Source organism: Bombus impatiens, unplaced genomic scaffold (genome assembly GCF_000188095.3).
Source record: "Bombus impatiens unplaced genomic scaffold, BIMP_2.2 scf_0248, whole genome shotgun sequence".
NCBI lineage: Eukaryota > Metazoa > Arthropoda > Insecta > Hymenoptera > Apidae > Bombus > Bombus impatiens.
In genome coordinates, this window is record NT_176667.1 from 86,434 (window position 1) to 101,159 (window position 14,726).

Sequence of the window (14,726 nt, forward strand, 5' to 3'; positions counted from 1 at the left end):
TGTTGAACTCTGTTTCATAATATCTTTTTATTTTCGCGCGGTGGATCGCGATGTTTTAATAATGGAATCGGAAGCGATTCTGCGACGACGAAAATACGATCCTCCGTCCAAATGCTTTGTCGTCGTGTTCGTCGAGCCGTGAAACGTAGAACGTTGAATGTAGAAGATGTGAGCATTCGTAACGTTGTCTCAATTTTCTTCGTGATATAATACGAAAGTTATCTTTCGTGGTGTCATTTGAATCGATCTTGCATTTGAATCTGGAACGATTATCATGTGACCCGTTTATGTGTCATGCGGAGGTTGGGAATTAGAGTTCTCGGGGAATGTAACGAGAAGTCAGATTAGTTTCATACTTTATTAATATAATCATGTAGCAGTGCTCTATAATATTGCTCAAGGTATTTCCTATAATACACATAATATGTTCGTGATAGATATTTATAAATATTGGAATACTTTCGTGAATCAGTATATACGAAAAGATCCGTGAACAGTTGCATCGCGTTGCATAGAGAGGTCAGCATGAAACCGATGTAAGAATTAGGCGGGCCATACTGTGAGATTCGAAATTTCGCGCTAAGGAGGCCAGTGGGCGTCATAGCCTACAAACTGCGCTTGAGGCGCCGCCTGGCGTGGGGATTGGGAAGCTTCGGCGCGTTCGCAGTGACCGCATAGCCGCCGTTCTCGTCGAAGCCGGACAGTATGGCTTCGGCTGCCGGTTCGTTCGCGTTAGTGGTGTTTGTCCACGGTGTTGCGGTGCGTACTCGGCGGCGGGTGTGCGTGGTCCGTTTTTTCCGAACGAAACACCGCGCGTGAAACGTGGACATACGAGGTGGTACGAGATCACCGACCGTAGACGAGGACGAGGGGCGAGATTGAACAAGATACACGACCAGAGATGCGGCGAAATGTGAAAATTGTGTTGCTGCTGTCATGCGCGTGGATGTTCGCCTTTGTTTATTACTACCACACGTCGCGAGATACCAAGGTATGTCAATGAATTGTCTTTTGTCATGAGCGTAATTCCGGTTGCGTGATCTTGGCCGCCATGTGCGCGACGTTCGACGATCGGAGCGCAGCCCCACGCGAAAGCCACGCTCCCCTTTCATTGTAAGCACACGCTGCTCGAATTTCTGTGATTTGCGATGTATCAAAAAAAGAAGTCGTGACATTACTCGAGGGAGGCTCTGTTATTTACAAACATCGAATATCAGAAATTCGCATAGTTCACAGCCTAACAATGTTTATGTTTACGTTTATGTCTATGTATATTATTATTTATGTTTAAACGCTGCAGTTTAGTAATAGTATGTAATAATATGTTCAGTTTGTATACTATTATATTTATTATAGCATTTATGCATGTTAAGCCCAAGGTTATATTAAGATTCGTATCATTTGGTAGTACTTTGATATGACTACATAAAATTAATGTTATGAAAAAGTAATATGGATACTGATAAACGCTTCATTGAAAAACAGTAATATGTACAAATACTTTTTGTAGTCACTGTATATACTATATTTATGAGATGTTGAACTCTGTTTCATAATATCTTTTTATTTTCGCGCGGTGGATCGCGATGTTTTAATAATGGAATCGGAAGCGATTCTGCGACGACGAAAATACGATCCTCCGTCCAAATGCTTTGTCGTCGTGTTCGTCGAGCCGTGAAACGTAGAACGTTGAATGTAGAAGATGTGAGCATTCGTAACGTTGTCTCAATTTTCTTCGTGATATAATACGAAAGTTATCTTTCGTGGTGTCATTTGAATCGATCTTGCATTTGAATCTGGAACGATTATCATGTGACCCGTTTATGTGTCATGCGGAGGTTGGGAATTAGAGTTCTCGGGGAATGTAACGAGAAGTATGGCAAATGGTTAATACGCGGCAAGTAACGACGGCGTTTGCAGCCGGATTCTGCCGCTTGTTACGCCTTTATTAGTAACATACAATCGTTCGTACGGCTTTAGAAACAATACCAATGGTCTGTTGTGGGATCTTGCCGATTCGAACATACGCCGTTATGTTTTGCAATTTAACATTCACATTCGCAAATTTTATGTGTGATTATGTATGTAATCAACATACAAAATAAATATATACACATGTTTACGTTTCATGACATACTTTATTTGATATTGTATGCATACATGTATTTAGTATATACAGAATGTTCCGTAAATTGTACTATTTTACAATTGTACTATTGTAAAATTGTACTCTAGCTTGTTTCTTCTTTCTTTCTATTCATATTTATAGTTCTAAGTATGATTAACGTTGGATTTTGTTACCTACCAATTCCAATTTCTTAATAGTAGGAGCTGTTCAGCGTATCAATATCCCAGTTGATTACATACGTACTTGATACATTTTTAAAATTGACTTCTTAAAAACGGAGCCTTATTTAAAAAACTTTTTATTCTTTATTTTCGATTAATTTTTTCGTACAGCGATGTTACAGCGTAATAGTTACGACCATAGTAATTAATTTATGTATATTACATATTATTATGAATTTCTATTGTTAACAAGATCTCTCAAACTCGTAATAGGATAATATCAAAGAAACTCAACGTGATATTAATTACAAATGACAGAAAGTTTAGTATCCTTTGATCCTGAAACTCCTGTAATTTCTCTTTTAGGGACGAAAATTAACTTCTGTCTACTGCACTTTAAATTGCTTTCCTACATCAAGGCATATTCATCATTCGAAAACCACGATTTTCCACGATTTTGTAACTCGCTCCCAGCCTGTTCTTATTACTCCTTCTCGTAAACACGTTAATTAGAGGCAATGCAGCGAGTAACCCGTGCGAGTCGCGGAAAAGAGAGTGAAAGTGATTCTCGATGTTATTCAGCCGCTCTGGTAACAGATATTTATCTTACGCGTTGAATAAATCGCGAAGCCTTGCTTCACGAGCCGACGATTTCCGCGAACCATTAGGTGCGATACTTGAAAAGAAACGTGGCAAATTATAGCTCGTGCATTGCTATAGAAAAAATTTTATACGTCACGTCAAACAACGTGGCAAATTTGTTTCTTCCGTGCATTTTAAAAGGGTGTTAGCACTATAAAACCTTAATACTGTTTAAATTTATTTTGCATTTCAAATTTGGCGCATAATAAATTTCTGTTTCAAATTTTCCCTTCGTAATTACAAATTCTTAATTTCCACATTGATAGAACGAAGTTTGCTGGAAAATTTCCTGTATTTTAAACCTTTGTATTTTCATAGAAAAGCTTTTAAATACGTATGTTTGTATATCATACGTACACACATAGATCTTCGAGAACGCAATTCAACGAGACGGTATCGGAAAATTTGCATTAGCTCTTGTAAAGACCGTTTACCCTGTATGCATTAGTGCGACTCCAGGCTTGAAAGATTGACTGATGTGTTTACGGCCTCGTGAATGGACCCAGCGAGCGTGGCACGTGCACGCGTCCCCGGTAGTAGTGTATTCAACTTGCAAGCAACTGGTGAATAAAGCACAGAAACCTTGCGCGAACTTATTTTTGACTCGCGTAACGCCACGTATGTCTGTCATGGTGTTTAAAAGTTAATTATTTGAATCGTAATAACGAAAGAAAATGGAAGATACGTTAGTAGAAATGTAATTTTTACATTTTATAGCTGTTTTAATTATAGCTCCGGACAGATTGGAAGCTGATGCAAATTCATTTTTACGAACAAATTTGAATGAAAATTTTGATCGACTCGAATATTTCATAATAGGATGCGTTTGGTACATGAAAAATTTTGGAATTTGTTGTGCCCAAGTTATTTGCGTGCAATATCTCGTGAAATTAACGCGGATGTTCACCGAATTTTTCCGTGATTCGTGCTTCAACGACCTTTGCTTTAACCATTTAGGAAAGATCGACAGCGAGGAACGCCGAAGTATTATTTGATCTTTTATTTCAAACTATTTATTCCTCGGTTATTTTGTACTCTTTCATTTTTATTATCGAAACAAAATGAAAGGAAGGAGGTCAATAATCGTAATCATATTTTTGAGTGCAATATTAAAACGGTCTCGTGTATCGACGAACGGCATTTCATGTACCGCAACATTTTCTGATTTATAGTCCTGTAATTTTCTGGTTTCGTTCGACCTGGAATGCGGTGCGTTGCGACTGCACCGTAGATGTATTAACGTTCTTTCTTCTGATAAAATATCGCCACGTTATTAAACTATCGTCCATATAAATCCAAATTCATCTACATCTGTGTCGTGAGATTTCCGATTATTTTTTCAATAAACGCTATTTGTTTTTTTCCTCTTGATCGAAATTCAGGTCATGCAATTTCACGGAAGAAAAAGGTAAAAAAGAAAGGAAAGTACAATTGCGTCGGAGCAATGCATAAAAAATTAACTCTCCTCCACTCTCGAGTATCGTATCGACTCTTCGTTTCCTCTTTCTGCGTAATTTCACTTTTCAACCTTCTCGTATCCATTCGTCGTGTCGCGTTGTCATCTCGATCCAGATTTCGAACGATCGAAAAATCTACCGTTAGCAATGAGAAACGAACGTAATGGGCGATCCGTTACGCGTTGGGCAGCAAAGTGAAAGCAATCCCGACAGTTTCGGAGAAGTTCCAAATTATGGTGACCGTTATCGAGACGGTTTTTTGATTCACCAGTCACGAACAATTCGTCGAACGTTGTTTGTTTCTGAAACAACGACTGTCGTTAGCGGAAACATGTAACGCAAGATAATTTTCTCATCCTTCGACAGATAGCTTTTTCATTTTAACGAGTCGTTATCGTTAGGACAAATGACTCGGCTTTCGTTTCCAGAAATATCTATAGGAAGTAATTAACCATTGATAGGGTAAAACATTCCTTAAAACGGCGAGAGATGATCATTCGTTCGAATAAAATTTTAAACGACCGGTTATTCCAGTATCCTTGTTTCAAAGTAAGATTCTTATTATTATTCGAAATAATGTAACGGTCAATGGTTCGATAAAATGTGAGCGATCCGGTCGCAGCGATATTACTGTTAAAATTGGAACGTGAAATTCGTATTTGAATTCGTAGCCAATGCGAGCTCGTTTTGATTTGACGTTGGAATTATTAGTTGCGTGAATTATAGAGCTTTAATCGACACACTGTTAATCGTAGTAATAGAAATAATTGAATTTTTCTATTAGAAACGACATTAAGTCCGGTTGTTGTAAAATCTCTAAAATCTGATCGGTCTCCATTGACGATGTGTAAGCGATTAACGAAATCGCGGTTGATCCACTTTTACGACGAGGCTGAAAAAGCTGCCGCGTGACTGCGTTTTTTTTCCCCGGGCGTGGAAAACTACGTCGTCGATCCGGATCCATGCGAAGAACGATTCCTACCGTTCGACCACGATTTTCTATCGTCGGCAGCGCAGCGTTAATCGCTGACGCTCTAATGGAGCGGACTAATCGCGCGATCCTGCAGGAAACGATTCGGCCATTAAACTCGAAAGCCACGATAGAAACGTTTCCGCGCGTCTCTGTCGAGTTACGATGATTGCATCATCGAGCATTCGGGACACAAGCCTCGTAGATCCGCGAAAACCATTTTCCTTTCTCCGTTACCTTTCAAAAATCTCCATTCCATTCTTTTGTCTTCGTCTTTAATTTCATAAAGAACGATTCGGCCATTAAACTCGACAATCACCAAATTTCAATATTCACGATCTTTCGTCTAATTTATTCATCGATTACGATAAACCATTGAATTATAATTACGCTACGTAGCGAGCTGTGAAGTTGTTAAGAAGAAGTCACCGATATTCGGACAAATACCCGAAGGAACGGCGACATGGCAAAACTCTTTACGAGATATCGACGTTACGCGTCGAACGTCTCGTAAAACAACCGATTCTTTGATGGTGCACGTGGCATCGACGGCTGGTTAAAATTTCCTTTTGACAAAATCATCGATAAAAATTAGAATAAAATGAAAAACGACGCGTAGAAGGCGGTAGAGAACGTAACGCGTGCGAAGTACGTGTTGTTAGCAAATGGTCCGACTATGTGATGTTTATTCCCTTTGGCGTAAATCGTGTGGAATTTTCTCCGAAACTTTGCAACGAAATCGTGTCTCACAGTATGTATTTCGTATGTATTTTCTTGAATATATTTTCCTTGTACGATACGCATTAACGTTAGATCCTTTTTATCGAGATTGAAATCCATATCAGCCGTTTTATGTAAGATTTATAAAGTTAAGTACGTTTATGATTCATCGAAATTTGATCGTTTCTAAAAGGTCTTTTGCAGCGTTTATTAACGTTTTAATAGATGGACAATAGGAAGACGGAGACTAGAGAGTTATGCAGATATAAAAGCGCATGAAAAAGGTTGAATAATGGACGCGGTTGTCCCGTTCCGTTGGCCGTGTATCGTTTTTATCGGCCCGTTCTGGACTTTAATTTCCGTCCATCGATTCCATCTAACCCGTGTTATCGGACGATTGTAAGTATTTCTTTTTAAAGAATACCCTTTATTGGACGCAAAAGCGAGCAATTGGCTTTCAATATTATCTATCCAACGAGAATGCAATATGCGGTAAAGCGGATTTTTCAAAGGAAACTTTCGGTCTTAAAATCTTTCACTCGTTCTAGGATCAGGAGTAATAAAAATCTTTTTTAAAAAAAAGCTTGTACTTTCGATCGAATGCAATACGGGCTATACTCCTTCGAAACTTCGAAACTCCAATGCTTCTACGTTGCTTTCTATTTAAAAACTCTCAGCATCCTTTCCACTCGTTTTAAAAATACACTTCTCCCTTCAGAAAAGTCGCGCTTACATCCGCTATTCTAATTTAGCCACTCGTCTAGACGCGTTTTTAAAACTTCTGCTAGACTTGCTCTATATTTATCGATAACAGAGTATTGCGAAGGGTAATAGGGTCGGGTGAAACAAATACAGCAGTATAAAACATAGGATTTAAAGTAACAGAACGAATGAGATACGCGTCACACATACAAGATATCCCAGGATTTAACAGATTCTGTCAGTTTACTCTATGAGTATAAACAAGTAAAAAATGTTATACAAATATAAGTCATTTAAAGCTTAATTTAAAAAAATATAGTAAAGGAGTTGAAGCGCGCGGGGGACAGTAACGGATTTGTGGTTAAGCAGCCTGTATATCTGTGCCAACTAAAAATGAAAAAGGGAATTAAAATAGCTGTTTCGTGTCTAAAAGCCTTCTCCTTATGTAACATAATAGAAAAGAAGGAAATATAACAGGTACAAAATTTTGCCAACACTTTCCATGGATCATACTCCACTTTCTTTACCAAATGTTCCAAATATCGTATTGTAGCTTGGTTTCGTCTATGTAATATCCATTTGCAAGCTATATACATTACCTCGAAATTTCGAAAAGCAATTTGCTGATTCGTCGCACACACGTTAACACGCGTGCTCACCTGGCGCTTGCTGCTCGCTAGCACGCATTTCGCCGTTGTTCATTAATCGGTGAAGCCATTAGAAAGCAACGCAAATTCATCAGCATGCCTGTGCGCACACAGTTTAGCGCGCTCTGCCTGTAGGTGTCGAATTACATCAAAGGGAGCGTATATGCATGCACTCAGAATCTGGAAAATAGGGTTGATCGTTGGAAGACCAGTTCTACATTTTGGTGACCCTGTTCTATCGTGATCGGTCGCCCACGCACGCGTGTGGCTGTGGCGTGCGTGTATAGTCATAGAATGTACGTCGTCGAATATGTCAGCTATTCATGTTCCATGAAACGACGTTCATGTCTGTTTTATGTGGCAGAAAAAGAAAAAAGAAGAGAAAAAAAGCGAAGAGAAACAAGGAAAATAAACCACGTTTCCGATCGTGTCTATTAATTAGCTGGTTCGTAGATCTCAGAGAAGCTTTTCATAGAGCAGAAGATAATGATTGGTTTCTTTGTTTGGTACGCGTCTCGTTTCTGTTTTTTAGTTGCCGGTCCGCTCTATTTATGAATTCGAGTAACAATGGGGTTTGTGAAAGAGCGTCGAGTTTCGATTCAATTTCTAGAAGCTGAAAGTTGCACGGTAAAGTCAGAGTTTCGAACATTTCACTTCGCTGGAAATTCGTTTCGCTCGATTCGCGTATAAATTCGTTTCGCCTAAAAGCGGTCGGTGCAAACACGATACAGTTTCGAAGATGCGATGCAATTAAACGCAATAGGGTTCGCCAGGCGTGTGCATGAGTCGTGTTAAATAACCGGAACGCAGCGCGCATAATTGGTTACGTGTAATTGCCACTGAACGCGTTTGTCTACGGCGCAACCGTAGCCGGTCTCTGTATTATTTGTAACCGATGCGACAGAGCCCGTTTAAATTCGCTTTCTGCGCGGATTGTTACCATCCGTTCGCTACGAAACGAGCGGTCGCTGTAAATCCGGCATCGATTTGCCTTGTGAATTTTCTAATGACCAGTTTGTCACTAGATTGGATCGCTACCGAAAACACCTGTCGATTTATCGATAGTTGTTCGCACCACACGGATAGAATTTGTTCTGCTAAAGAAAACGTTAAGAAAGAGAATATTAATTTCGTCGCGCTTGTTAATAACGTAGCTTATTAACGACAAAGCCGCCTCTAACATTACCAATGATAGTTTGCTCGAACGCCGTTTCAGTATCGATTAGTTACTCCTCCAGTTTGTCACTATTTGGGGGGAAACTTGGAGCTTCCGAGTATATGAACGGTTTCGTCCCTTTCAAACCATTAATAGTCTTCCGGCTGCATTAGCCCCCATGAAAAGCTAAGTTTCGATAAACAGTTAATCGGTTTATTTGCCAGCTTGTCTCGGTCTTGGCAAACACGTTCAAAATTAATCTCGATCGCGCTCTGGGCTGGTACTTATGTACTTGGTCGACCGTTCCGTGTAAATATTTAATCGACGACTATGGTCTCGATCCGGGTCCCCCGGCCAGGAGGAAACCAAGACGGTTATCCTCGACGTCACGCGAATTTGCATATGCATGTAGCGCGCAGCCTCTTGCTTTTACTTAGCGTTCCTTCTATCGGCCCTCGACTTGCCCTTTCAGTTCAGCGCCGCGTCTCGCGCGATACGATACCTTTTACCCTGGCGAGAATATTCTGTCAGTATCCAACTATTTGTTCCACACGATCGTCCGCGTCGCAAGTTTCAACAGCGAATTTTTATCTGCCAAGGAAATTTGCTGACGATTGACAAACTACATTCGACGCATAGTGGGTTATTTTCGTGGGTTTTACTGGTGCGCAGGACGCAATTTACACGATAACAATCCCAAAAGCAGCAGAATCTTTCCGGAGACGGAATAATATAACGAGCCGGGTTGCAATCGCGACGTGAATTGTTGGAATTACAATGCGGTTACGAGACTGTAATGTCGCACGTCAACTCATCTCCTCGTCGTCGCAAATGAACCATGAGCCGCTTTTTCACCTCTCCACGCCCGTACACGTTTTTACGCGCTTTAATTTCCGCGTGCTCGCAAGTACATCTACTGCCGGGAGAATGCTCCCGGAGATATGTACGACCGCGAGATGAAGCGTAATGTGTCTAGGATGAATGCTTTTTATCTCCGACAACGATCATCTTTGAACTCTAAAATAGTTGAAACACGACGTTAAACAGATGTCACATACCGCGTCGTTGGAATATTCACGTATTTTATTGATGGTATTTAATCTACTTATAAGAACAAGAAAATTTACAAAGCGTTGTTGAATATTATTCAACTTACAAGGACATTTAACATGGAAAATTTATACGCCTATAAAACTTTTATGTTTCATATGACATACGTAATATATTCGTAAAAAGTTTCTGCGACTATTCGAATATTTTCATACGCCTGTTTATTTAAAACAGTGACTCGTACGAGAAATTAGAACGACTGAAAAAAAAAATTTCATTCGTGTTCCAGCAAAACTTTCTCCGAGTCCAATTTTCTCCTACATTCGCGATAAACGCGCATAATTCTCTAAAGCTGAACGAATTCCTGTTTCCATTTCACCTTCCTTAAACATCCGTTCCGGTGTGTTTCGTTTCGCTTTATGCAAAACGTTCAGACACGGCGCGCTGACTTCCCAAGGATAACTGTGATTAATATCTTGACCTGGCTTGGTAATAAGTAATAGCTGGCCTGTAGACGCGTGTGCATACATCGCACGTGTGTTTACACGAAGCTGTGCATTTCTGCCTGAACAATGTCGGACTAACGCGCTACGGCCGACACGTATACGCGTATCCAGCCGAGACACGAGCCTGATGAAATTGCTCGCGTTCGTTCATCGGGAATCGCCGCGCCGTCGAAATAGGATTTTCCGCGTAGAATCTGCCGGCACGCGGCCGATTTTAACATGCTCCGGCTCAGAGATCACGCGTTAGTTCATTGGCGACCCCTCTCGATATCTGAAACGAATGGCTGATTAGTTTTCCCGGTAATTAGAAATTCTGCGTTGATTTGTTGGAGCTTTGGTCTTTGTCTTGTTCTTTCACAAAGATGTACGTAGACCTCTTAAATTTGAAGCGATACAACAACTTTATTGTTCGTAGCTATTTTCAAAAGTCTTATATTTTCGAATTTATCGGATTATTTCCCTTTTTAACTATTTCGTGCTACTTATACAGATGATAGAAAATTAAAAATCCCACGTCTTGTTGTTTCCTTTGTCTTCTTTAATTGCATCTTACTTGTAGCTTTCTTACGCAATTTTAAACAAGTATTATTAGTGAAGTTTTACTTTCTTGCATCTATAATAGTTGCCTTTATGATAGTTCCTAAATTACTAATAATCTGATTATTCTATTCGGCGAAAATTGAAAGAGAAGTCTTATAGCCTTTCGTAACTTGTCAATTCGCTAATATTATTATGTAGTTGGTAAATTATTATCCCCTGATATCATCGAGTAGTCTGTATTTCATTTATTTCTCCGCGAGATTTTATTTATAATTTCATAGTTACAAAACGTGCAAAGTGCGCCATGACTCGCGCCGGCAAACGATAAACCGCGATATAAAGCCGCGCAAGCGGAAATTTTGGCGATTCGTTCGAAGGTTCAATAACAGTGCAGACAGGAACGTCGCCGATGAATAGAGCCCGTCGTCGAGTTGTTTTTTAACGGGTTTGCTCACGACGTTACGGAAATTGGGTTCGCGGATCCCCGTTTCGCGCCTTTGCTCTTTATACTCGCTGCTCGTTTTTTCGCAAAGGATTACGCGTGGAAACGGAAGGCAAAGGCGCCGCATAAAAACGAAGAAAAATACTCAACGAGCTTCTCCTATTCCTCAGCAGGAAACGTGTCATCTCGTGAAAATTAAATTATTTTTCGCTCGATGAGTACCGGTTCCGTTTCTCTGTGATTCCATGGCAGGTCATAGCGTTTTCTGATTATAAGATAGCGTTCCACCAGTGCTAGAACACGACGTTTGATCCAGTTTCCCAGACGGATTAGTCCCGTGTGATTTGCATGGCTGTAAGATCGGTGCCAATTATCAGTCTCGCGTGTTTCACTGCGACGCGGCCACCAGAAAGAACCGGAACACCGGGGTACTTGACCTTTGTTCCATTTACAGTGCATCTGATAGATTCGTCCGCCTGGACTGACGGTGCAAAATGAGACGAAAAGCCTTTGAGCTTCGTCGAATTTCTTTAACGGATAAGAGATGCTCATCCTTATATCACTTTTTTGATCAATATTTCGTTACATGAACCTCTCAGAAACTAGCCTCGTCAAATCTACTTTCGGGTAATTTTTTAATTTCATTACATAAATTCCAAGATAAGTCTAAAAAATAGCGTTTGTAACATCATCACTTTCCTGTATTTCTCGATTTATAACGGAGTTGATTACCGTGGTTCGTGACAGGTTGAAATTCACATTAGAAATAATGCACGGTTTTAACCAGAATATTATTACTATCGTCATTGCAGGGATTCTACTGTATGATTCACGACAGATTTAAATAGAAGCTACGGTTCTCACTCGCTATCTACGAGAGAACATTAACCTGTGTGCAAGTTCTGCCAACGACAAAGATTCATCTACGCTTTTCATTGGTTCGACGAATTCAGCAGATCCGCAAAATAAAACTTGGTTCCCGGTGTGGAGAGTCTTACGCGGAAAGAGGATGAACGTGCCGTGGATTTTATTAGGTCGTCGGACAGAGGAAAGGTCGGGGCGGTTTCGGTATTCTTCGTAGTCCAAGGAAAATCTGGACTAATTAAGGTGGCAGCGTGCACGACGGCGCACAGTTTAATCGTACTTTTCTAGCCATGGCCTCACCATCTGCCGTGACTGCCGGCGGCGTTCGTTAATAGCGTTAATTCTTCCGTGGCTACGTATGAATCAGCTGGCACTCGTTAATTCGCCCCCGTGGAATTGTCCAGCGACGTGTAACGGTTCTCTCGTGAATTCGGCTTCAACTATAACGAAATCGTTCTTTTCTCTGCATGAAAAAAATGAAAAAAAAAAGAAAGAAAAAGAAAAGAACTAGAGAAAAAAAGAGATCCTGAAATGCTGCTCTTGTTCGATCACGCATGAAGAGGGTTTAATTAAATATAATTAACGTGGGTCGTGGCGAACATTTTTCTGAAGCGCGGCAAACGAACCTGCGAGAAAAAGGGAACACCACCCAAGGAAATATAATTTCGCGTTTTCATCCGCTTTCCTTTATTCGCTAATATCCGCGTGAATTCGGTAATTCGGTTAATCAGCTCTTTCGTTTTGCGAATCGTTACTCACGCAACCATACAGAGCTGTATCAGAGCCTCCAAGGCTCGGAAGACGGCGACCCATCCTTTTTTCTTTCCTGTTTCTCGTCAACGTTGCGACAACCCCGAGGGGAGACTTTCGACCGAATCAATTGGAGGACCCTCGTCATTTTCCTTTCCTCTCCTATATACGTATGCACATATGTATACATACCGAATATGATTAAAAAACTGTTTAAGATTTTAGGCTGTTAGAAGCTTTGAGATTATACTTGTACGAACATTACAGTTATTCGAGACAATTAGCGGTAGCAGAGAGCCGCTAGTTTTTCGTTTTTATTGGCATTCCTGTGCCGATAGCTGTACGAAACACATCGCAGTTTGTAAGACATGTTAGTTAATAGAGTATGTTTGTATCGTGTATGTGTTAGGTTGTTGGAAAAGTTTCTTTCGTCTTATAAGGAGATGATAGACGCACAATATTTTTTGTTTTATATCAGTTTATTGAATTATGCACGAATATAATAATAGAAATAGAACGAAATGGATCATACCTAATTCAGTAAAATAATATAAAGCAGAAATTGTTGTTCATCTATTGTTACTTTATGAAATGGAAGAAACTTCGGATAACCTAATATAATCCAACTCTTTGTTTTTCTTATCTACGTAACATAGGTGAACTTTTTTCACTTTTTTTTTATCTGTTCCATACAAAATTCTTTTAATGTGATTTAGGTTACTGATACGTTATAGGGAATTGTAGATGCCTTACGTGTATGATCCTTAGTACATTACTCGTATGTTCCTCTTACTGTTGTAACTAATAGAAATTATTCTTACGAATTCTTGCATCGTTATCTTGCGCAAGTGCAAAATCTTAGCCGATCAACGGTTTCCTTGATAGTTGAAGTTTTAAATTATAATAATTGAAAGCGTAAGGTGTCTCAATATTTACGAACAAGAGTGTGCGTTTCGAACCTCGAGTCTTCGACTTTCGCATCCATAATTATGTTCGACTGTGAGCAGAACCGTTCGAGGAGACCCGGCTGAAAATCTAGCCAAATCTAACTTGACTGGCTTTAAATGTTCAGCCCTGTAATTAATGAATGCAAATGCCGGCCGCCTCGCGGCGTTCCGAGTTTTCGGTTTTCAGACGAAAGACAATGGACGGCGTTTTCGCTCGACGAACTGGATAGCGATGGAAAACACCGCAGTTCCATTAGTTTGGAAATTGTATTTCGAAGAGTTCACTGGCGCGCGGTTGACGTGAAACCTTCCCTTTTCCCGTTGCGCGAGCCGCCGCGCCGTTCAGTTTACGCGCCTCGTCGTATGCGACTCGTTTCGGTTCGTGAAATGCCCGTAAGCTTTCTCCCGGCGAGGTATTTGCGCTGAATTTTCTGTAATTCCGCGCCAGCGATTTTTACAAACTCTTACCTGCTGCCTTAACCGGCTTGTTACTCGTCATACGAGTATGATAGCGGAACGAAATGGTTCCGTAAAAGATGATTATTCCGTCGAAGTATACGACCAAAGCGGATTCGCGTCGACTTTTCCGCAAACGATCTCGGAGGATATATTCCAGACGTTTCGAAATACCTACTTTACCTCTTGCTAGTACCTCGCTGTAGTTGATGCTTGTTGAATTCCGCGAATTGCTGTCTAATTTCGCAATTATACGGCGGAGAGCTCAAGATTGTTCATAAATCGTTCGATATTCGAGAGGAAGCGATTCGACGAGGTTAATTATCAAGATTTATTCGAGCCTCGGGTCCAACAATGAACTAGTTACATGGACACTCGATACGTTGTTCGGCCATACGACAATGCCTTCCTAATGTACCCGATACCTGACATAATTTGTCCCACGGTGTGTTCCAGCCTACAGCTTTCGCCGAGTGGTATTGTGTGCGGTAAGGTTTCGACGTAATTGACCCGGGTAACACGAGCGAGAATTGCACGGAATTGTGTGCCTTCGTGCTCTGTCCAAAAGAGCAGAGTGCACCGGCTGGC

The 14,726-nt window shown here is 40.6% G+C and overlaps 1 protein-coding gene across 1 annotated transcript in view; it reads left to right on the top strand.

Annotated features, from left to right (window-relative positions):
* The first annotated feature begins 680 nt into the window (after nt 1-680).
* LOC100750116 (polypeptide N-acetylgalactosaminyltransferase 2) overlaps nt 681-14,726 on the top strand; it is a 202,493-nt gene continuing 188,447 nt past the window's right edge. The window contains exon 1 of the mRNA XM_003488615.4: nt 681-991. Within this exon, the coding sequence (XP_003488663.1) occupies nt 902-991 (90 nt within the window). The 5' untranslated portion in view covers nt 681-901. The remainder of the gene's footprint in view (nt 992-14,726) is intronic.